Here is a 21,184-nt window from a genome sequence, read left to right on the forward strand (position 1 = left end):
CCTCATTTTGACCAACAACTCCACCTCAGTTTAAATGGCAACTCTCAACTCTCAGTCAACTCTGAGCCACCTGTGAACTCTTTGTGCATGAACTAACAATGAAACGACACACAGCTGCCCAAGAAACATTTAGTAGGCAAGTGTCCAATTACTTTTGAACCCCTAAAATTTGGGCAATATGTTTTTAAAGAGCTATATCTCCCACACAGTTCTTTCTATAATGATGTAAACCTACTCAAGTTAAAGATGGCCACCGGCACTTTAAAGTAGTATCCATTATTTTATCCATTATTTTATTTCAAATTGAATGTGCTGAAGCTCATAGCCTGAAGAACGAAAAATGTGTAACTCTCCAAATACTTCCGGTCTTGACTATATATACCTCTATTTTTACCTCACCAGTTATGATTTGTTTGAAATATTAGGCCCAGGCAAAGTCCAGTGAATGAAGTGTGTATTTGTACTGCACAGAGGTTGTAGGGATGGTGGATGTATAAAGAGCAGGAAGTCGACCCTTTTCACGGCAGTTATTTTGACTTGTCAAAGCAAGAAAAGCACAGGTGGAAATACTAACATTAATGATGGCTGCATTCCATTTAGGAGAGCTTGTCCCAGGGCTCTGGCACTGTGCATTCTCACTCGCTGATAGTGAGTGAGAATGCAGTTTACTTGGGCACTTAATGGAATGGAGCCATCATTAATGTAATCATAATCATCAACTCTGATTTTCCTGCTTTGACAAGTCAAAGTTCAAAGCAGGAAAAGGGTCTATTGAGGTTCTGGTTAAATGTTACTCAAGTAAACTCATCCTGTCTCAAGTCATTGTCGATTTTTTTAATATTTAATCTTCACCAAGGGCTGTGAATGCCTCAAACATAAGCATAAGCACATAATTTTACAGGTGTTTAATGGGTATAATGTTTACCATGTTCACCATCTTAGTTTAGCATGTTAGCCTGCTAAGCTTTGCTAATTACCGCTAAACACAAAGTACAGCTGATGGAAATGTCATTAGTTTTGCAAGTGTTTGGTCATAAATCAAAATATTGATGTAACAGGAATTTTGACCAGATGATGGCACTAGATGAAAAGTTAACGGATCACCAGAGTGATTACAAATAAATTCTAAGGGGGACAAAATTCCATGTGTATCCATCCCATAGTGGTTGAGACAGTTCACCTAAAACCACAAGTGTTAACCTTGTGGTGGTGCAAGAGGAAATGTCAGGGGATCACAAAAGTCAGCAGGGTTCATCATCTAGGAAGCACGAATGTCTGGACAAAATTTTATGGCAATCCATCCCATCGTTGTCGAGATACTTCCGTCTGGACCAAAGTGGTGAACCAATCAACAGACTGATTGTCATTGCCATCCCTAGAGCCATGCCACTAGCAAGGCAAAAAATAATTCAGGCAACACCACTTTTATGTGAAATTTGCTGCAGCAAATTTGTAGTATATAAAAGCAATTTCAAGGAGACACACTTGGCCTGGAATGTAATTGCCCCATTGTGCACATTTTTATATTACAGTTTCTGAATTCAGGCTGTATATAAACTCTGGAGACAAACTAAGTGAATTAATGGCAGGCCAACCTTCCACTGCTGCAGTTATTACACAGTGGGGGTTTTTTTAAGTATTTTTAAGCTATAAGAACAAGTAAATGATGAGCTGTGGACATAGACAGAGCAGAGTAATGGTCGAAGTTATAATGCAGTGTTTTAAATGTATAATTTTCACTGAAGATGAAGTCGGGACTCTCATTGTTTAAATGCAAACAGACAGCGCGAGAGTAATATGAGGAGACAAGAGTTTTGGTAGCATGTGGCTCAGAAGTCTGTCCCTTTAAGCCCTTTCAGATATCACACTGGGACCACATCCAAATGAAACTTCAAATCCATCTTTTCTCTTTGGTTCCTCATTAGCCATTAACTGATCATGCATCCCGGAGACAGAAGGCAGAGAGCATGTTTTGGTGTACAGCAAAGCCTCCGGTGACGGATATCAAGCCCTTATGCCACCCAGTTTTTGTGATTTTGAGATTTTTCAGGTGAGTGATTTTCCTTTTCCTTTGCACGCCTCTGATCGGGGTTGGGCTGATCTCAGTTAAACTCTTAATAAGCCCCATTTCACGGCATGCAGCCATGAGATTAGATCTGACAGGGCAGGCGTGGGCTAGTACTGAGACTACAGATCTGCAGGCTGAGCTTTGGATTGGGAAATGTACCAAAGCCTGGTGCAGCTTGTTGGATGGAGAGCTCCTTGCTGCGCGATTATACCAGGAGGATGTGTGTGAGAAATTCCGTGCTCCCTGTTGACAAACCCACCTGCTATACTGCACCTTAATCCAACCTTTACTCTTCTCCCAAGATACACAGTTATGAGTGGAAGTTGATTGAAAAAGGTACCACTTTAACGTTCTCGCTGCCATGTTGGTGGGGTTTTCAACTGCTGACCTATCCCACCGCCTTCTCTGACAGAGCACCCCGGAGGTGCTCTGCCTACATGATATGAGGTGTAAGCTGCTGGTTGGAGCTGCGGCAGCATATGAATCATATTCCATATGCAGCTAAAGATGTGTTCTCACAGCCCAGGGCACAGGCAGGTGAACCCAGCTTGCCATATGGCTTAGAGGCAGCTTATTAGGCTCCGAGCAGAAAACACATTATCCACAGTGGACCAAGGCCACCGAGGGATGATTTTCATTATGAAAGCCTTTAATTCCACTACTATGAGTAGGAGGGGGGATTGGAAATGTCAAAAAAAAGCTTCAAGAGAGGAGCTGCACACTGGATGCCTGGCTCGTGCTGGGGCGGATGATATCTTCAAGTCCCGCTTGCTCCAGACTGGTATTGAAGAAGAAATGTGATTTCTCTGGTTTGTTCCCTGAACACAGTTGTGTAAGTAATTAAATTACTGACAATACAAATGACAAACCATCTGACCTCACTGACTTTTGTCCCTCTCGCTTTCCCTGTCTTTCTCTTTCATTTAAACTTGTAAAATTAATCAAATGTACCCCCAAGGTGTTTTTTGCAAATAGATAAGCGAGACGGCTGATAAGGAAATTCAAGGCCTGCAAATGAATAGATTGGCCATGCTCAGTATTTCCTCCTGTGGTTACACTTATACGCAGGAAAACAACATTTAAAAAAAGTTTAACTGTCTAATTCTTGCTAGATCTCGCTAAAAAAAAAAAAAAAAGACAAGAAAGAGAGACACATAACTCACTTCATATTGGTGCAGTCACAAGGTTCAAAGAAAACTAGCAAATTAATGTTTAGGCATACACAAGTACTCCTAATCTTTTTTCTTTCTGTAAAAATGGATGAAGGCTGAGCATTTTTACAATTAACACCTTCCACCCAGACTCTGTAGCACAGCAGCATTAGAAACCTTTTTTTCCCCTGCACCATGCACCGGTTATTTATTTACACCGCTTGTGGTATTTATTTTTGTTGTGCTCTTCAACAGGATGAATCATGGTCATTTTCCCCCTCCTGTCAAGCCTTATTGTAAACCTCATATATTGGAAATATCAATCTTTCGAAACTGTGGAACACAACCTGCTTCACCCATATTAACAATGTGTACATACTACCCCCTTGAGGTTCTAGGTTGTAACTGCACTCAGACAGATTTGTAGAAACTACATTGATAGACTGATAGACAGATAGACAGATCTATCTCTGGGAAGACAACATGACAAGTAAAATGTCGCATTTAAATTTTCACATGGCAGTATTAGGTAATATAAAATAAAAGGTAAATCTGGCCATATTTTAGCATTTTTGGTTAAATATCTAATTGTATATACATTGTATTGTTTTGATGTTACACCAGTATTACAGTATTGCACTGTCTATGAGTTTTTATCACATGTGGGGTTAATTGGTTGAAGAATGTGCACATGCTTTTATATTCGATTAAATTAAGAGTTCCATTAGATACTTGAGCACATGCCCGTTCGTAGCTTCTCAAATACAGAGATTTAGATCTTGGGTGGAAAACTGTTATACACAGCTGTTATCGTGGGAGGTCAGCATCAATGCTGAGGAATGAAAGGTTCTCATATTGAAAAACTGACAATATCAGGGTTAAGTGTGACAGTGCTAGTGTCAACTTAACAACAAATATACAATATCTTTTTTGTCATAACAAGTACTTTAAAACACAGGTGAGACTAGTGACATTGACGATAACTCTGCTCCATTTAAGTGGCTCAGTAGTTCATGCCAGTTATGATTAGTGTTTTTAATTACACATGCGCTTTTCTGCCATGACAAGCAAAGTGTTTGCTGTGAAAAGGGCTCAAAATCAAGTTCCCTACCAATAAAACATCTTCAATTAGAAATTCACATGTACCTATTCCTTGTATTGTCTAATTTTAGGGTATCTTACTTATAATGTATGGACACTGTCTGAGCATTAACCACAAAATGCTCAAATAAAGCCTGATCAAAAGAATTTGACTGACAGCGCATGTGTTGAATTGAGTGTGACTAAGGGCGTAGTTCTGCAAACAGGACTTGAGGATTATATTGTCTGCAATCTCTGTGCAGAGAGGCACATCTTAGAGAATGTGTATCACTTGTTTGTGTAACATGTAGATATGAAGGGCTCTCAGGAGTTGCATCAAATTAGATTCCTCCCTCGCTTGATATGTGAGCTCATTTAAGCTCCTCAGCTTCGTATTCCTAAGACGTACTTCATCATAACACAATACAGCAGGCTTGATCCTCATTCAGCTTTTCTTTTCTCCTGAAACTTGCTGTGATGCAAGATTCATCCATACACTCGTAAACAGTGAGAGAGTGGATCACTCCAAAATGCAAAAGCAAACATTATGCTGGCGGCATAAGAATGAGGGACAGAGACAAAGAAAAAAAAATATAAAAGATTTTGAGTAGGCCCCCTGGTCAAGTGAAAACTCAAAACTGGTTTTACTATATATGTATGTCACCATAAAGAAAACATCGCTTCACAATATCAAAAGGTAGTGGAGGCGAATTTTTTTTCAGTTTTTTTTTTCTTGTTTTATAATGTACAGAGTTGTACAGTTGAAGCCAACTCACCGCCACAGTTTGAACTGTTGTGACAATCCTCCCCTCACAGACAACGTAGGAGATGAAATGAGACCTGGGAGATTTCCACTAAAGAGATAATAAGCCCTCTCCTCTTCCTCATGAGCTTCTCACCCATTGTCACTGTTGTTGCCTAGTAACCAACAAGGGGAAAAACTCTGCATGACCCTGTTCTACAGCTAAGTATAGTTATGGCAAAGCATCTTCAACAACAACATCATCATAATCATAATCATAATCATCATCTCACTTCTTTTCACAGTCATTGATGATTAGTAGTAAGCAAGGTCAGTTGTGAGACATATTTATGTAGGCTTTTTTTATGCTGGATCTCTCACTGTTGGTACATGAATCCGAGATTTCCAGCCAAGCAGCAGGGGAAAAAAAACTACACAGATACAAGGCATATCCTCCTTGTAGCATATAAATAAAGTGTGCATAGAATTTGAGCAGCTGTGTTATTCACCCTGTCTACAATATGTGCAGCTTTCGCACTTTCTAAATATTTGGGGTAACTTTGAAAATTAATATGCTGCTCTAATGCAACATAAATGACACCAACCTCCAAAAATACAGAGGAAGGAGCAGAAGAGCTCAGACCAGAGGGTGGTGCTAACGCCCCTGAGGCGGTTTGCCAAATATCAGAAGAAGAGGAGTTTCTAGAGCGTTTGAGGGGTGATAGAAAATTTATTTTGGATTGTAGACTGACGATGTTATACAGCTGCTCCAGTATTCACATACAGGACTGGCGCTAAAAATACATGAAGTCCTAGTTTTGCGTTCATCAAACCTAAAAGAAAATGAACTTTAAATACAGTAACTGATCTGTACGCAGTGGATACGATTGTCATGTTAATGACTGAACGCACTGTGTGGAGGAGAATCAGATAAGGGATGTAGTTAGACATATGAGAGTTTGCTCTATTTTATGACCACAAAAGGGAGAAAAGGTGGTTAGACACAGGGGAAGATGTTGCAAATATCACCGAGTAATGCAAAAGCTAAAACATTAATATAGTCATGGGCCACGAACAAATTAAAAAGATGGAAGTTTGAATAAGTGCAAGAATGTTGGGGGATAGATGGAAATGGAAGATATTTCAAGTCAAAAGCTTTGTTTCCTGTCAAGAAAAAGATTTGCTTATATTATAAAACATTATATTATATTAACAAGCTGCCATGTAGACTATCTATTTATTTACTCAGAACAAGGTCACTGTTTACATAGTAAAATTATGCTCCTATCAGTTGCATGTCCTTTCCAGAAAAATGGATCTAATTTGTTAAAAAAAAAAAAAGAATCAGGATTTTCCTTTCACATACTATATACCTTATGCTTTTTTTTTCTTTTTTTTTACAATTAGAATTGCTTAAAATAGTGATGGTTTTTCAAGAGAATTTGATAAAAGACAAGGTTCTTTGGCAGTTGCAAGGCTTTGTAACGTATGAGGTTCTTTTTCTCTTAATGTTTTTGTTTTTCCATTTCTAACTATGGGATTGGCCGAAGTTAAGGCACACGGGCACACGTCTGTGCTGGCTCCGTGCTGTTATGTCCTACTGAGCAGTCCACTATTTGTCCACTAAGTGGCAGGCCACATTCCTCAGAGTGCTGTAGCTCGCTGTTATAACAATTCGAGTCCCTCTCATCTGAGCACGGGCGCGCTTGAACTTATGTGACGTTTTATATGTTTATTTAAGTGTCCTACTGATTTAATCGATTGATTCAACAATCGTGTTTAATTACCTTGCTCACTGCGCACTTCAGCGCTTGTTTTTCTTGCAAAGTCCTGCAGAATTAGCACATTTCACGATCCAGATTGAATCTATGTAATGCCAGCGACTCACATTAAAGCACAAAAAGTCGTTGCAGTTCTTGATATACGCCACGAGGGGTCAAGGTTTGTCAGTTCGCCTCTCAAAATGGCGGCTGAACCAGCACGGGAGTGGACCGATGAGCAGCTAAAAAGTGATGATTTGCCCAAAAAAGACATTATAAAGTTCATTCAGGACAATGCAGCCCACTCGGTACGTTTACCCCTTAAGTCTCCTCGCGATTTCAGTTTGAACATTTGTAGGTTAAAGTGTAAATGCTCACTGGGAACTGCAGCATGCTGCTTGGTTAGCTAAGGGGATCCACATTAGGGAAGCCGATGTGTTTTAGCATCAAGCAAGGCAGAATCTAAAACAGCACGTATTATACAAAAGAGTCCTGCACATTTCAGACTGTGGCCACAGCTGGTAGCTCATTGTTTCGTCTGACCAGGAGCACAAACGGCTGCATTTGCAGCTTGACATGACTTCTTATCGCCATAAACAAAATCTCTCATTGATTTAAGCAGGAATACATACTTGATCGTCTGTTGACTTTCTCCTTCTAACTGCATTTTCTTTTGCAGTTCCTCAATGACCACAAGCTGCTGGGAAACATAAAAAATGTCGCCAAAACAGCAAAGAAAGAACAACTGATCATTGCCTACAATCAGCTCTTTGAGAGCAAGGTATGTGATGGTAATTTATTACTCATGTAGAAACAGCATCACTTGGGTTTATGTACAGTAGGTTGGTTGACAACCTCATCCAAACAGTGTTATGTTTACAATATGTTTGTGTGTTGTGCTATCTTTACTATTTGCAGAGGTTTAAAGGTACAGAACCAATAGAAGAAGTGACTGAGCAGGTTAAAGCTGTGAAAATTGAAGAAAAGCCCAAAGAAGTCAAGACAGAGGTTGTGGATGAGGTACTGGCCCAGAATGTTAAATATACCTGTTTTTTTTTTTTTCATTTTTGCTTTGCTCATAAAAGAACTAATATGAACCTCTCCGGAATTTTTTTTCCCAGGGACCGCCTAAGTACACCAAGTCAGTGCTGAAGAAAGGTGACAAGACAAACTTCCCAAAGAAAGGTGACACTGTGAGCTGCTGGTACACTGGTACCTTGGAGGATGGAACCGTGTTCGACACCAATATTCCCGCTGGTATGAATGGCCTGTACCTTAAAGCAATACTCCACCCAAAATATTGCCTTTTGAGTAACAAGTAGAAACCTCAGATTTAAAATAATATTCATGATTATAGATACAGATGAAATCAGTATCCTACGGTGAAGACTCTGTCATCGGTTTTAAACCATCAATGTTCTTCACTCACCACAGCAGCCAGAAAGAAGAAGCAGGCTAAACCACTGAGCTTCAAGGTTGGCATGGGCAAAGTCATCAGAGGAGTAAGTCAGTAAATCCTATGTCTTTTGCTCTGTGCATCCAAACGTCTCACAGTTTCTCAATTTGACACTTCTCTTCACTGTATGTCTTCATCAGTAATCCTTTACTTTCAGTGGGATGAGGCCCTTCTAACAATGAGCAAGGGTGAAACAGCCCGAGTAGAGATCGAACCAGAGTGGGCTTATGGAAAGAAAGGTCTCCCTGAGTCCAAGTATCCTTTTCTTTGGTGGGTTCGGTGCTCCACTTTGTGCATGTCATGTAAATGCATGTATTTGTAGTATAATGTCATAATTTTTCGAATTTTCCCTACCAAGACAGGAGGTCACGATCAGGTTTATGTTTTTGTGTTGCAGCTTGAGTTTGATTTAATGCGAAAATTTATTTTCACTTTGTATTGAATTGACTGCCATCTTCTCCTTAACTCCAGCTCTACCAGAATTCCACCTAATGCAAAGCTGATTTTTGAGGTTGAGCTTGTGTCTGTGGATTAACTGACAAATGTTGGCCTGCATGCAATACATTTCAAGGATGGACAACACACATTTGAAGGCCTTGCTGTAAAGATTAAAGTAAAAATGGCATTTTGATTGTGATGCGCCCAGTTCCCAGGTTCTCTGCACTTTCCCATTTGTCATGTTATTTAAAACAAGCTGGAGTAAGAAAAAACAATGACCCGTTATAATAGCTTTTTTTGTTTGGACAAAATGGGATGGCTTGTCAATAATGCACAAGAGACTGAGACATTGTCGTTCTATGCTTTTGCATGTACAATGTTAATGATAAATAAACCCCTTGATGGTCTTAGTTCATTCTACAGAATGATGAAATTGCTTTCTGGTTTTCACTTTATAAACAGTCACTGTACAAATTTTTATGGATGTGTATACTGAGTTAGGTTCTGTCATTACCATGCTGTATATGATTTAACCAATCTATAAAATTCTGTAAATCAAATAGGGAAACAGGATAAACAGAACACCTGACAAACCCCTGCTTCCATAAATACCACAGTGATTTTAAAATTTAAACTTACATAGTGATTATAATCAGGGTAATGCATTCAAAATTAAGATGGGTTCTGATACAGGTTTTTTTTTTTTTTTGGCAAGAAACTCCTAAAAGCTACACATCACACAACACTCATTCTGTCCAAGCCAAATTTTATTCTGTACAGGATAACATCTAACTTGGTAAAAATTGATGGATAGTAATCAGGCTTCTCCTTCGGGGCATTGAAGCATTTAGGAGTTGGCGTTGGGTCCCTTCTTCTTTCCAAAGGTGGGCACAACATTCACAAAACGCCTGTTGTACTGGATGCGACGCTTGGCGCGGCCAGTCTTCTTTTTCTTTTTCTCCTGCTTATCAACCTGGACAATGTGAAGTCAGACATTGTTATTTCTATAAGCTCATAATATAGTGTGTATTTTAATGTATTAATCTTCATAAGCAGCTCTTCCAAAACAGAAAATTTAAAAGCCTTTTTCATACATAGGAGCCATATATTCCAAGTGCAAGACCTGTTAAGGTCAGTAAAGGCATAAATGCATGAGTTTGTATTATACTAGAACATGAAAGGCAGGGAAAAGAATCTTTACCTTGGGTGTCTGTCCTCTCACTTTTCCAGCACGGGCCAGAGAGCCGTGGACCTTACCTGTTGAAGGGGGAAAAATAGAGTATTATTGGGCCGTTTCCAAGATAAACTTAAGTTCTAAAATTTCAGACACATTGATAAATCTACAGTTTAAAAACACTTGTGTGGGGTTATTGGTCTTCTGAAACCTGTTTTGCTAGTTCATTCAACACTGATGATCTTAGATATCCTGGCTTCTGCTAATGAGATGGTATATTAATAATTATACATAAAGCAAGCAGTATACTCATCTTCCAATTTAGCATAACCCAAAATCAAAATGAAGGGGTTGCGAGCAACAAGAAGCAGTGGCTTATTTCTCAACTTGTGCAGGCCAGCTTATAAACTGCATCTTGGGTGGACAAACATATGCAGAGTTGTGCGTTGCATCTGTATACTGACCTCCCAGCAGCCTGCCAGCTACCTCCAGGGTGCAGTGCTCGGATACTCCACACGATGCCAGGGAGGCATCATTCTCCAGTGGGCACCCAGCAAGCAACAGCACCTGATCCTCGACCAGGAGACCCTCCAGAGCCTGGACATGGGCCTGGGAGGAAGCAAAGAACAGACGTTTTCGTAACCGTTTCCACATTAAAATTTGACGTGGGTTTAAATAAATATTCACTTAAAAACAGCGGTGGTTTTTTTTTTTTTTTTTTTTTAAAGATTGAGTGATCAAAAGATCTGACGTATTCTCCCCAACTTGTAGACATTTTACCTTGATCTGTCCAACAGTCTCCTGTCCAGTCACCTCAAGGGTGTGAGTGTTCTGTGCACGCAAAAAGAGCTGCATCTTGATGCTGGAAGAAAACACGAAAGGGTCGACTTTAGTCGTTATCAATGTTACTGACGCGGAAATAACCCTGCGGAATTGGAGTTATTAGTGACATCTAACACCAGCTACCAAACCCGCCATATGTCCCCTCTGTTTGAAATTAAGTCACTACAACCGAAAAATATACCATATCAAACAACTAGCTACAAGAAAGTTGAAGAAAACCAGCGCAAACCAACGAGTCGGGAGCTCAAACAGACTTGTCTCTATCGGTATCTAGCTAATGCTATGCTAGGATAACTAGCCACATGGGGCATGCGTTTCATAAAGTCGCATAAAAACACGTGGAATATCCCATAACTGTTCAAAACAAAAAGTAACTTTTGATGAATAATCATTTATGTGCTATATTCGCCTACCAAAACCTGTCTGGTATTTACATAATCAGGATTTTTCACTAAAATTGCACAGGCCTTACCTCGATTGACGCTAGTCGTTCAACACTAGGCATAAAAAGGGCTGTTCAAGGGGCGACAATGCGCATGTCTGGATTTACGTAGGCATGGTCGGCCTCTGTGGCCACACCCATCGCACTTTGAAGGATGATCCGGATCAATAGTAATGGGTTTTGCGTCGCACAAATCGGCAATAATCCACTATATTGCTTTGCCACAGCACTTTGAAAGTTACCACACAATCAGTAAATCTTCTGCCTAAATAGATGCTTAAAATTGGGTTACAGACTAAGCAATTGTCAAAGAGCTATATGAGCAGGTCTATTTGGGTATTTTTATAGTCAACTTATGGATCAAGTCCTACGCGTATCTCAACAGTAGAAAATGAGCTGTCACTTTCACAGTCAATACAATTCTGCCACACACAGGCAAAATTTCATTTTCATTTTACACTACAAGTTTCTGGTCATTTTACCCATGGACTGCACAGGGGAACGTGTGGAAAAGATTGTTGCTGCACTTGAAGTTACATACTTGATTGTAGGATTGTGTATCATGAGTGTAAAGGCCTCACAACATCTTCAGCGATCCTTTGAGCCCTTTAGGAATCATAAGGAAGCTTAAATTAATCAAAGACACTTCAGGATATCAATCTCTTTATTAGGAAATCAAGTCAAAATAAAAAAAATGAGGAATTCTTCATTTCTCTTTATCGAAACATAACCATGAAATATTAAAAATCTTTAGGTTTGGGATGGAGAAACATTACTCAGAGGTGCATCAATGCATGCCTCCTTTACAAGTTTAAATCTTAAACACAAAGAAAGAGACCAAACTAAGTCATCCGATCTAAAAATTAAAAAGCCTTTGTCACACAAGGAAAAATAACTCTGCCTTCACAAATAACATGCATTAAAGAACCCCAAAGAAACAGCCAGTGTTGGAGATGATGAATGTAGCAATTAATCTTTTTTTAAACATGACTGGCCGGCATGACTGCCAAGAAGGGCCGAGTTTATTATACTCCAACCAATGGCTACAAAGTGTAATTTAACTGATAAGCACACTCTAAACCAGAAAGAAGGAACAAATCAGCTTCTGTGGTTGGATTGAAATATCCATGACACTCTGTTAAGAAGCCCTGTTCAAAGATGTAGGCAGGTCAGAAAGGATGATTTCCTCTGAGTCTCCATCTTCATGTCAGGATTCTGTCCATCATGTAGGAGGAGGGGGGTAGTACTGGTTGTACTGGGCATATTGGTTGTACTGCCCCCAGGAGTTTTGTCCCCAACCGCCATATTGTTGCTTAAAAGAGAAAAACAGAAAAGTTGAGTTACCTTGATCACTGGCATTTTCAACAGGCTTAACAATAACATGAGCTTATCTCTGGTATAGTTTTATCAGCCCAATTTGATTAAAATCAGTTATTCCTAGAAAATAAACATAATACATTTTGTAAATGTATGACAAGCACTCAAAGTAAGGAAACCCTTTTCAAAGCCGTCAACAACTCAGGTGTGAAACCTACCTGGTACCAGTTGTAGTTATATGCAGAGTTGTTTGCCTGCATGTCTGTCATTGCGTTAGCTGCACCTGAGGAACTGTCATCCACACGCTGTCTCTTTGCATCAGGTTCCTGAGAACTGCAGACAAGTAGGTTCAGATTAGTAAACTCCCTTGTAAAGCATTTCATTAAGAAATATAACCTGTTACATCCCTGAGCTGAGTATTGTACGCCCACTACATATTTCGCAAATGCTGTGACATGATTAGTAACCATTAGGAAACTGGTCAATCTGCTACAAATCCTTGACTAGCAAGTTACTTGAAAAAGTTGTGAAAAATGTTGATGTGACCCAATCCCTGTTCCATTAACCACCTGTCATACCCGTTCTCAGCTTTCCTCTTTGTGGGTTCACTTTCTTTCTGTAGTTTCTGCTGTTCCTCATATGCCGCCACAAGCCTAACAGATTTAAACGAATGACAATTATTCAATATCAAACATGACAAAAGAAATGTTTAAAAATGATATATTATAGAAAATATATATAAAATATACACACACACACACACACACACACACACACACACACACGCACACACACACACACACACACACACACACACACATTACTTTCTCTCTAAAAGTAACCAAAACTCACACATTGATGTCACTGCCAAAGTCCTCCAGGAACTCGACCTTGCGCTGGGAGAAGAGGAGGCGGGATTCAAGGGGCATCGGGCTCTTCAGGGCTCGGTCGAAACAAGCCAAGATCTCTGCCTCGTTCTGTGTCACATCTCCACTGTATTCCAGCTCAAGCAGGTTTAGATACAGTTTTGGACTCATCTGTGAATCCAAACACATGTCAGCATCTATCTTACAAGACATGCAATGCAGTCATAGTGAATATTTGGAAACGTCACTTTTAATTGCATAGGTTTAGTTGTGTGCATCATCTTTGAAAAATTATGTGGACTGCAGTTTTTCCTTTATATTCAGAGCTGAATAACTGGGAGAAAAAAAAAAAAAATCATTACATATTATCAACAAGCCAAGGAGATCAAGCAAAGCAAACCCCATCTGGATTACATGACTGTCTTTTTCTCTGTGTTTTTACAGTTCAATTTAAATTAACTAGGCTTTCTCCAAATTTTGTTTTTTTCCCCAATGTATCTCTATGTATCTCTTTCCCTCTCTCTCCCCCTCCCCCTCCCCACACACACACACACACACACACACACACACACACACACACACACACACACACACACACACACACACACACACACACACACACACACGTATAAAAAATAAAAACTTCTTGCACATTTTAAGGGAAGCAAAACTTAAGTGTACACAAGTCATTTTTTATTGAGGCAAGAAAACACAGTTAGCCTACACAGTGCAGCAGTAATCCAGTGAAGAGCAGAGGAAAGGATCATGGCAGAGTTGGTCTGTAGACACTGTTGAAACCTTTACTGGCATCTACAGTGGGCTATGTTACCCATGAGTTTTTAAATGAATAATACAGCCTGAAAGTTATTTAAATTTACTACTTTTGCTTTTTTAAACTTACTTTTGAATATAAATGGGTGGCTTTTCCATTCAAAACACTGTGACAAATGGCAACATTTTAGGATTTAATAAGGGTCTGTCGACTCGTTCAGTTCTTTAAGTCAACCACACAAGTATATATATATATCTGATGATAAGCTGATCAACCAGTTCCTTACCTGGTCTTTTTCAATAGCATCCAGCAGCACCTTCCTGGCTTTGCTCAGACTTCTCTGCACCTTCACCAGCTGCCTTGCCAGCTTCACAGCATAGAACGATGTCTCAGTAGCATTCTTCGCAGACTCCATGGCCTCCCTTAACAGCGCCTCTGCTTCATCCAAGTTACCATGGCGACGCTCCAGACTGACCCTCCGAAGGCGTACCATGGCAAGACCTGGGACTGCCATGTCCAGGGACTTCAGGATGCCACGAGCCTCCTCTACGTTGCCTGGGCAATGAAAAGCACAAAACTGTGAACACAGTTGACCTCAAGTCAAATTACAGGAATTTAGTTTTTTGGACCATGTAACACTATGTACATATTTAGTTCCTCCATGTCTCCTTGGTTAATTTGACTACTGTGTTCAATTTGCATGTTAGTTTGAATGAGAGTCACTCACCTTGCTGCTCCTCAAAAGCTGCCCACAGCAAGTGGATGGCTGGTTTCTTGGGCAGATGGGTGGTACAGGCCTTCTTGTAGACATGTCTCACACCGTCAGTGCTGTAGCTCTCTAGATATTTTGCATACTTCAGAGTGAAAAAGAAAAAGCGAGTTGGAAGAAATGCAGAAGAGGACAGAGAAAAAGAACAGAGGAGAAAAGGGGGAGGCAAAAGAGACAACACATTTTAAACCTAAATTTTCAGTTGAGAGAAACAGTGAATTTCTTCATTGACAAGATCGTTTTTAGAAATTTTCTGTGTAAACCCATCAGCACCTTCATGGAACCAATTAGATAAGTTTCTGTAAGGTAGTGGGAGACGAAGAAGATGCAACGTAGTAGTTGGCAAATGCTGCAGTCAAATCTTGTGTGGCAAGCTGGCCATCCCCTAATACAACAGATACAGTCACATATCAACGTTACACGCAAAGAGAGTGCAGGACGATTTACTGTGTCGATGTGATTATCATCGTTGATGGGGGGAAGTGCAGGGAGGTAGCGGGAGTGAGAGAGAGGTTAACGGTGACATTACCTTGGTCCAGAACTCCTCGTAGAGAGCACAAGCGATGAGGCATCGTTCAAAAAGAACAACCACGCGCTCCGGAGTTCCATTTTCGATCTCGAAGTCCAGGTATTCCTTCCAGTTGTTCAGCTGGGTCTTCTCTAAGGCTTTGACATGGAAGTATGGCCTCTTAATCTAAAATGACATGAAAAAATGCTTGTTAAATAGTGTCAAAGAATAAAAAAATAAATAAAAAAAACATATTTCCAACAATTAACATTTTGGTGGAGAAAACAACACACATACCCCTTCCTCAAAGGCCCAGCGCTTGCTGACTTCGTGTTCGTTGTGGTTGAACACTTCCTGCCGAACCTCGATCACTTTGTGTCGCATGTTCTCGATCTCTGTCACTCTCTACATAAAAACACACACACACAAAAAAAAACAGTCAACACCCTCATGTATGCTTCACATTCGCCACTTGATGTAAAAACTGCTAGTCCTGCAGCCAAGGATTTACATCACCATGAGTTTGCCAGAGACAAGAAGCCTGCAGAGGGGAGAGGTATGTATGCACCCTGCATATCAGCCTCTGGGTGCAGATGCTGGGGTCAATGGGCCTCAGGTGATCCTGTTAGTTTTAGGACGAGTCCCTGACTGGATACCAACTTGAATCCCCCCTGGCATTCATTGGTTTGGCTGCTGACATAAAGACACCTCTTCAAACCTGAACAAATCTGTCTTTCCATTTCATCGTGGAGAACAGGCAAGCTCCTGCTAACCCCTGCAAGCAGTAATTTTGTAAGTTTTTCTACCCTGCAGGATTGGCAATTGGATTTCTACCTTAGCAGGATCCGCAAGATCCTCTGTACCAGGTGGTAGCTCCTCCTGAGCAGCAGGTGTCTCTTCATCATTGCCGACCATCGCCACTAAGCTGGCTTTAGAGAGCTCGAGCCTCAGCTGAACAAACTCCTCCTCTGACAAGAAGTGTTTGGGGTTGTTGTTCTGCACATGATCTTTGAACCTGCAAAGATTAAAAAAGGTAAATAAAATTTAGATTTCAAACAGTGTTACGTGTAGGTTATATTTTAGTCTAAATGGCCTAAAGAAACAAAAAAGCTCTCAGGTTTGTGTTGTGTTGAGTGCTTCAAAGAGAGGGCCTTATTCTTTAACAACACATTTACTTTAAATACAAAAAGAAATTTCTACCTTAAACTACACAGAATCTCTGCCTCTGAAGTATAACTGAATAGTTGATAAAGTAAGACAAAACATGACTGTAAGCAGAGTCTTATTCTGTTCTTTCCCTCTACCTCTGGAAGTGCTGGGAATATAGCTGGGTTGGGATGCCCAAGATGCGATCAAAGATGGCGGTGACGTTAGCCAGCTTCTGCTGCTCTGTCTCCCAGTTGATGAAGGACTCCCACAGACGGTCTGAGCGAAAGTCTGTGCCTGCCGCAAGCACTGAATGTTCATAGGCACTAAGGGTGGAAAAAAAATAAAAGATTGTGAATCTTATGCAATTATTTGTTGTCTCACTAGCCCACCAGTGTTCAAAAACTAGAGTATTTGGTTACATTCAATCATTTACACAGAAAAATTGGGTCAATTAACTAAACACTTTCTGTTGTCTTATAAGTAAAATTCACATAACACGTCGATCAGAAAATAAAGCAGGAGTCTTTTACTCACGCTCGAATGCGTCCCTCAGTCTCTGGGTCACTAGGGTCTGAGTTCTCTTTGATGTAAGTCAGGTAGTGCAGCCACAGGTCCACACTGAGGGGGATGGCCTGCAGTCCTCTTCTGTACACCTTGGGAGAGATGAAACAAAAAAGTAGCCTGTCAATGACCGGAATGATTTTACTACATTTAGAAAAGCGGATCTCTCCTTGCCCCTTTGCCTCCACGTCTCTAAAGTCCATTAGAGACCGCATACAGGGGAAAAGACTTAGGTATAACCACATGGTCTTGCATCAGTGTACTACTATAATAATATATGATAGAAACAGTACCACAAAAGAACTATTTGATCAGACAGTTAACAGTAAATACAGTTAAAAAAGTAGAAAACATCAGACATAAGTAACAAATTTATGTATGTCCAGAATATATTTATATTTACCTCTTCTGCAACCTGTATATTGTCATGCTTTTTCTCTATATCGGCATACTTCTTCCAGTAGCCATAGCAGTAGGGATAGCGCAGGAAGAATACATCAAATGCCTTTCTCACAGCTGTAAGGACATTCTGCAACGAGGAGGGAAGAACAAACAGATTGACTGAATGATATTATTATGTAAAAATATTAACTTGACTTCCTTCTGTTCAATTTAAGAAAACATACAAACCTAACATATCTTAATAATCTGCATGTATTCTCTTACCTCTTGCTCCACATACTGAAGTAGGTAGACCCAACCATTGAAGTCCTCTGGGTTCTCCTCACAGCCTTTAAAGAGTTTTTCAAAATCACTGGGCAGCTGTGGTTCTGTGGGAACAGTTGATTCTTGTGTTGTCTCTTTGGATGGTTCTTCCAGCTCCATGCCATCCTCCATCACCTGTGGTGCCTCAGTCCCATCTGGAGAAGTTGACAAAGAATCATTAAGTGGCATTTTGTGGAGGTGCAAGCAAGGTATTGGCCCTATATTAGTTCAATTACAAATATATGGCCAACAGTTGAATTTGATTGTAATGCAACTTTAATGTTTTTACAAGAAAGCTAAAAAATATAAAAAAAATGCAACTGGTAGCATTATTTAAAGTTAATGCTGTGATTTTTATGGCACTACCGCACATATCAACCAAAGATAGGCTACAGGCCTTTAACATTTTTAACCACTTTAGTTGAATGAACAGTCGAAAAAAAAAAAAAAAAGTTTTGCTTTCTTCTGGTAAACTAGTTAGTCATGATGCTAAGTCTTACGATTTCCCGCTTAAGTTGGTTATCTTATGCTGCCATGGAAACCAAGTTTGCCTTAATATATAAATCATATACATAGCATCAACTAAGCACCATCTATTTTTATTACCTTGACTGCTATCCTGTACATGAGCCTCTGGCTCTACACTCATCTCCTGGCTCTGTTGCTGAGAGTCCACAGAATCTGCTTTATGTTCTGATGGCTGTTCTGTTTCTTCTGTCGGCTGTTCCTCTAGCATGAGCTGAGCACTGGCCAGCTGAAACTGCTCCACCGCCTTCTCCACAGATCCCAGCTCTGTAGAAGTCATCTGCTGGTTCGGTTGCTGCTGTTGGCCCCCAGCATCGTGGGACGCATCTGAGTCCTCTGGCAAGATGTTGGTGAGTGGCTCTGGAGCAACCTGGTCCAGGGACCAGTCAGTAGCTTGGCCTAGAACAGGAAGGTCAGGAAGAAAAGCATCCCCATTGCTCTCCATGGCAGGGGACTCAGTGTCCAGCATTCCAGTAATGGTGTCGTCTGAGAGGTGCAGGCCTGTTGAAAAGCAGGTTGGATTATCACCATAAGTGCCATGTTCCCTACTATAACTTTACTAAATATAGTGTGGAACATGTCTCTCATATTAGGCAGGTAAGAAAAGCAAATTAGTTACATTATTAATTTTACACAAAATTACTATGCACATAGTCACACATAATCTTAATTTACTATCTAGAAGATAAAGTATTCAGCACCTCAAAGTGCACATACTGTAGATAAAGAATTTTCCAGAACCTATGTGGTAGCATGTTCTACTTCCTAGAAAACAAAAGCTATCATTTCACAACCTCCCGGTTGGTCACTTAATAATTATCATTTAAGTTGTACGTTAATAATTCTGACACGACATGTGCCATATTTTTAGTTGAAGAGGCTCATATTAACATCAAGCATTAACTTAAGTTAAATAGCTTCACACCAAAAAAGGTCACCCCGGTAGAAGCAGCAGCTGGTGCAACAGGATACTTCCTTGTTCTAACATTAAAACAGAAGCCCGTTTTAGCTTAAATCCCAATTTAGCTACTAAAAATAATGTATCCACGTGATTGGATACTTAAATAAACACTACGCGTCGATCCTTAAATTCATAGCAAAGGCTAACTACGTGTCCCGTCAAAATTGATTAATGTTTGCTTTAGCGTTAGCTTTGTTAGCTGCTTGAGGCTATGTTGCAAACGGGAGGTTGTGTAGTCAAAGTTCAATCCGAAGTTGGGCCTTGACTCCGTCTATTTCCTGAGAACTATTGCAGCACTAAAGCGACCAGAGGCTGTCGTTAGTTTCACATCAGCGTTCGTTTGGTAACGTTGAGAGTGAACTCAATTGTGAATTTTTAGTTTGTTAAGTGAAATTTTCAACTTACTGGGCTATCCCTTGATACAGTTTACTCGACGGTGGCTGATTACCTCAAAATCTCGTTCACCTTCTGCTAACTAGAACAACTACACCGTGCTAAGCATTTGCCTCCACCTCCAGTTAATAGACGGCACCAGCGGCTTTTCCACGTTAGCTAGCCGGCTAACGTTTCCGATTTCACTAGCTACCACTAGTAGCTAGCGTTAGCTGGCCGTTGAAATGGCGCATTTCTGCCCAGGTTACACCAATTTAATGAAAAAAGATACATTTGGGGTTCTTACCAGTATTTTCCATTAAGTTTTGGCCGACCTTTTGAACTTGTACGCAGCTTTCGAAGTCACTTTAGCTAACCTACAACGACCAGGCGCGCTTCGCCCACCATTCTTATCAAGTTGAAGGAAGCACTGAGGCAGCGTGTGCGCATGCTCAGCGCACAGTCCGCTCGCTCGCTTGCCCGCCCTTTTTCGCGTATGTGTGCATGTGTGTGGTTTTGATAACCCCTTTCCAATTAGTTACACATTTTTGATCAATTTTATACACTGTGCAAGGTCACAAGATAATAGCTGCAGACAAATTACGGAAGGAATATGATAGGTTAAATAATCTTGCTTAGAATAGCCTAAAAAAGTTACATTTGGATACAGTTTTGAGTGATTTGTAAACAGTACTTTAAATGTCTAATATATGTGTCCACATGGAAATAATAAATAACTTTATTACCGATATATTGGTAAAGGCGTACATGTCAACTGATACTTAACAAGAATTTTATCCAGCAGAGATTCCTGACCAGTTTATTTCTATATATAAATATATATGTATTTTATGGGATCCTTATCAAACACGATTAATAAAAACAATATCAGCCAAATTATCGTGGTGAATTTTTTAGACTCTCAGATATCGATATCAGTCTCAAAAAAGGCTATACTTTATATTTGGTCGATTTTGGTACTAATCCTTAAGATTTCATATTTGCAACGGTATTGAGCCCAACAAAATGGACAAAGACGTTCAAAGGTATTGTCAAAGCTTTATCAAATCTCATGCTCCTAATATCAACCTGCATCTGTAAAGTTTCAAAAGTACTGATGCAAATACCTCTTTGTACATGGCGAAGCTTCTACGCGACATACTTGGGCTTTTCAGAGATGCTAGTGCAGGTTATATTGTGTTAACTGTGTTTTTAACCCGTTTTAATAGGCAGGTGATAAGGCAGCTTCCGACGAAACACTGTAGTTCCCCCCGACCTACTCAATAACACCCTCCACGTCACAGACAAAACATACAGGAACCGTTTTGATTGAATGACATGTCGGAAAGACCCGGCTGTAAACCCCCTACTGGGGTTATCAGGCATACTAAATCCTTACTTTTGTTTCATATGTACAGACCTGTGTGTAATGACCGTGCCACATGTAATAGTAGAGGTGATTAAACACTACTTAAAGCTCAAATGGCGTCAACACCAGCTAATGGGCCGGTCTGCAGTTCACTGT

General features: G+C 40.2%; 3 protein-coding genes across 5 annotated transcripts; 1 reads left to right on the forward strand and 2 right to left on the reverse strand.

Moving 5' to 3' along the window:
- Positions 1–6,740: 6,740 nt before the first annotated feature.
- Positions 6,741–9,128, forward strand: fkbp3 (FKBP prolyl isomerase 3). The gene is made up of 7 exons (XM_040126147.1): positions 6,741–7,109; positions 7,481–7,582; positions 7,720–7,821; positions 7,923–8,058; positions 8,236–8,303; positions 8,415–8,512; positions 8,738–9,128. Exons 1-7 carry the CDS (start codon positions 6,915–6,917, stop codon positions 8,790–8,792), a joined length of 756 nt encoding a protein of 251 aa, XP_039982081.1. The 5' UTR covers positions 6,741–6,914; the 3' UTR covers positions 8,793–9,128.
- Positions 9,129–9,444: 316 nt separating this feature from the next.
- Positions 9,445–11,312, reverse strand: faua (FAU ubiquitin like and ribosomal protein S30 fusion a). Its single transcript, XM_040126148.1, has 5 exons — positions 11,185–11,312; positions 10,650–10,731; positions 10,334–10,478; positions 9,897–9,952; positions 9,445–9,668 (listed from the first exon to the last, which is right to left on the reverse strand). Exons 2-5 carry the CDS (start codon positions 10,722–10,724, stop codon positions 9,543–9,545), a joined length of 402 nt encoding a protein of 133 aa, XP_039982082.1. The 5' UTR covers positions 10,725–10,731; positions 11,185–11,312; the 3' UTR covers positions 9,445–9,542.
- A 488-nt stretch (positions 11,313–11,800) lies between these two features.
- prpf39 (PRP39 pre-mRNA processing factor 39 homolog (yeast)) lies at positions 11,801–20,886 on the reverse strand. 3 transcript variants are annotated; one of them, XM_040124856.1, is made up of 15 exons: positions 20,787–20,886; positions 18,408–18,827; positions 17,763–17,956; positions 17,500–17,625; positions 17,070–17,188; positions 16,691–16,858; positions 16,221–16,401; positions 15,684–15,791; positions 15,408–15,572; positions 14,837–14,963; positions 14,396–14,664; positions 13,324–13,508; positions 13,041–13,124; positions 12,690–12,804; positions 11,801–12,466 (listed from the first exon to the last, which is right to left on the reverse strand). In XM_040124856.1, the coding sequence occupies exons 2-15, from the start codon at positions 18,793–18,795 to the stop codon at positions 12,377–12,379; spliced, it is 2,319 nt and encodes a 772-aa protein (XP_039980790.1). In that variant the 5' UTR covers positions 18,796–18,827; positions 20,787–20,886; the 3' UTR covers positions 11,801–12,376. The 3 variants fall into 3 exon arrangements, with proteins under 3 accessions (XP_039980790.1, XP_039980788.1, XP_039980789.1); XM_040124854.1 differs by lacking the exon at positions 20,787–20,886 and adding an exon at positions 19,967–20,122; XM_040124855.1 differs by lacking the exon at positions 20,787–20,886 and adding an exon at positions 19,967–20,121 and having other exon boundaries at positions 13,050–13,124.
- Between the last annotated feature and the right edge of the window lie 298 nt (positions 20,887–21,184).

Source organism: Xiphias gladius, chromosome 4 (assembly GCF_016859285.1).
Source record: "Xiphias gladius isolate SHS-SW01 ecotype Sanya breed wild chromosome 4, ASM1685928v1, whole genome shotgun sequence".
NCBI lineage: Eukaryota > Metazoa > Chordata > Actinopteri > Istiophoriformes > Xiphiidae > Xiphias > Xiphias gladius.

What these genes read in the sequence shown, in the direction of transcription:
- prpf39 (XM_040124854.1), bottom strand. An exon ending in ACGAGGAGTTCTGGACCAAG is followed by an intron (nt 14,964 to 15,407) that starts GTAATGTCACCG and finishes TTCACTCTGAAG; the next exon opens with TATGCAAAATATCTAGAGAG. An exon ending in AGCTTTTGAGGAGCAGCAAG is followed by an intron (nt 14,665 to 14,836) that starts GTGAGTGACTCT and finishes TTCATTGCCCAG; the next exon opens with GCAACGTAGAGGAGGCTCGT.
- fkbp3 (XM_040126147.1), top strand. Translation starts at nt 6,915, where the DNA reads ATGCCAGCGACTCACATTAAAGCACAAAAAGTCGTTGCAGTTCTTGAT. An exon ending in CGACACCAATATTCCCGCTG is followed by an intron (nt 8,059 to 8,235) that starts GTATGAATGGCC and finishes CACTCACCACAG; the next exon opens with CAGCCAGAAAGAAGAAGCAG. An exon ending in AAAGGTCTCCCTGAGTCCAA is followed by an intron (nt 8,513 to 8,737) that starts GTATCCTTTTCT and finishes CAGCTCTACCAG; the next exon opens with AATTCCACCTAATGCAAAGC.
- faua (XM_040126148.1), bottom strand. Translation starts at nt 10,724, where the DNA reads ATGCAGCTCTTTTTGCGTGCACAGAACACTCACACCCTTGAGGTGACT. An exon ending in AGACTGTTGGACAGATCAAG is followed by an intron (nt 10,479 to 10,649) that starts GTAAAATGTCTA and finishes GCTTCCTCCCAG; the next exon opens with GCCCATGTCCAGGCTCTGGA. An exon ending in TGAGAGGACAGACACCCAAG is followed by an intron (nt 9,669 to 9,896) that starts GTAAAGATTCTT and finishes CACATTGTCCAG; the next exon opens with GTTGATAAGCAGGAGAAAAA.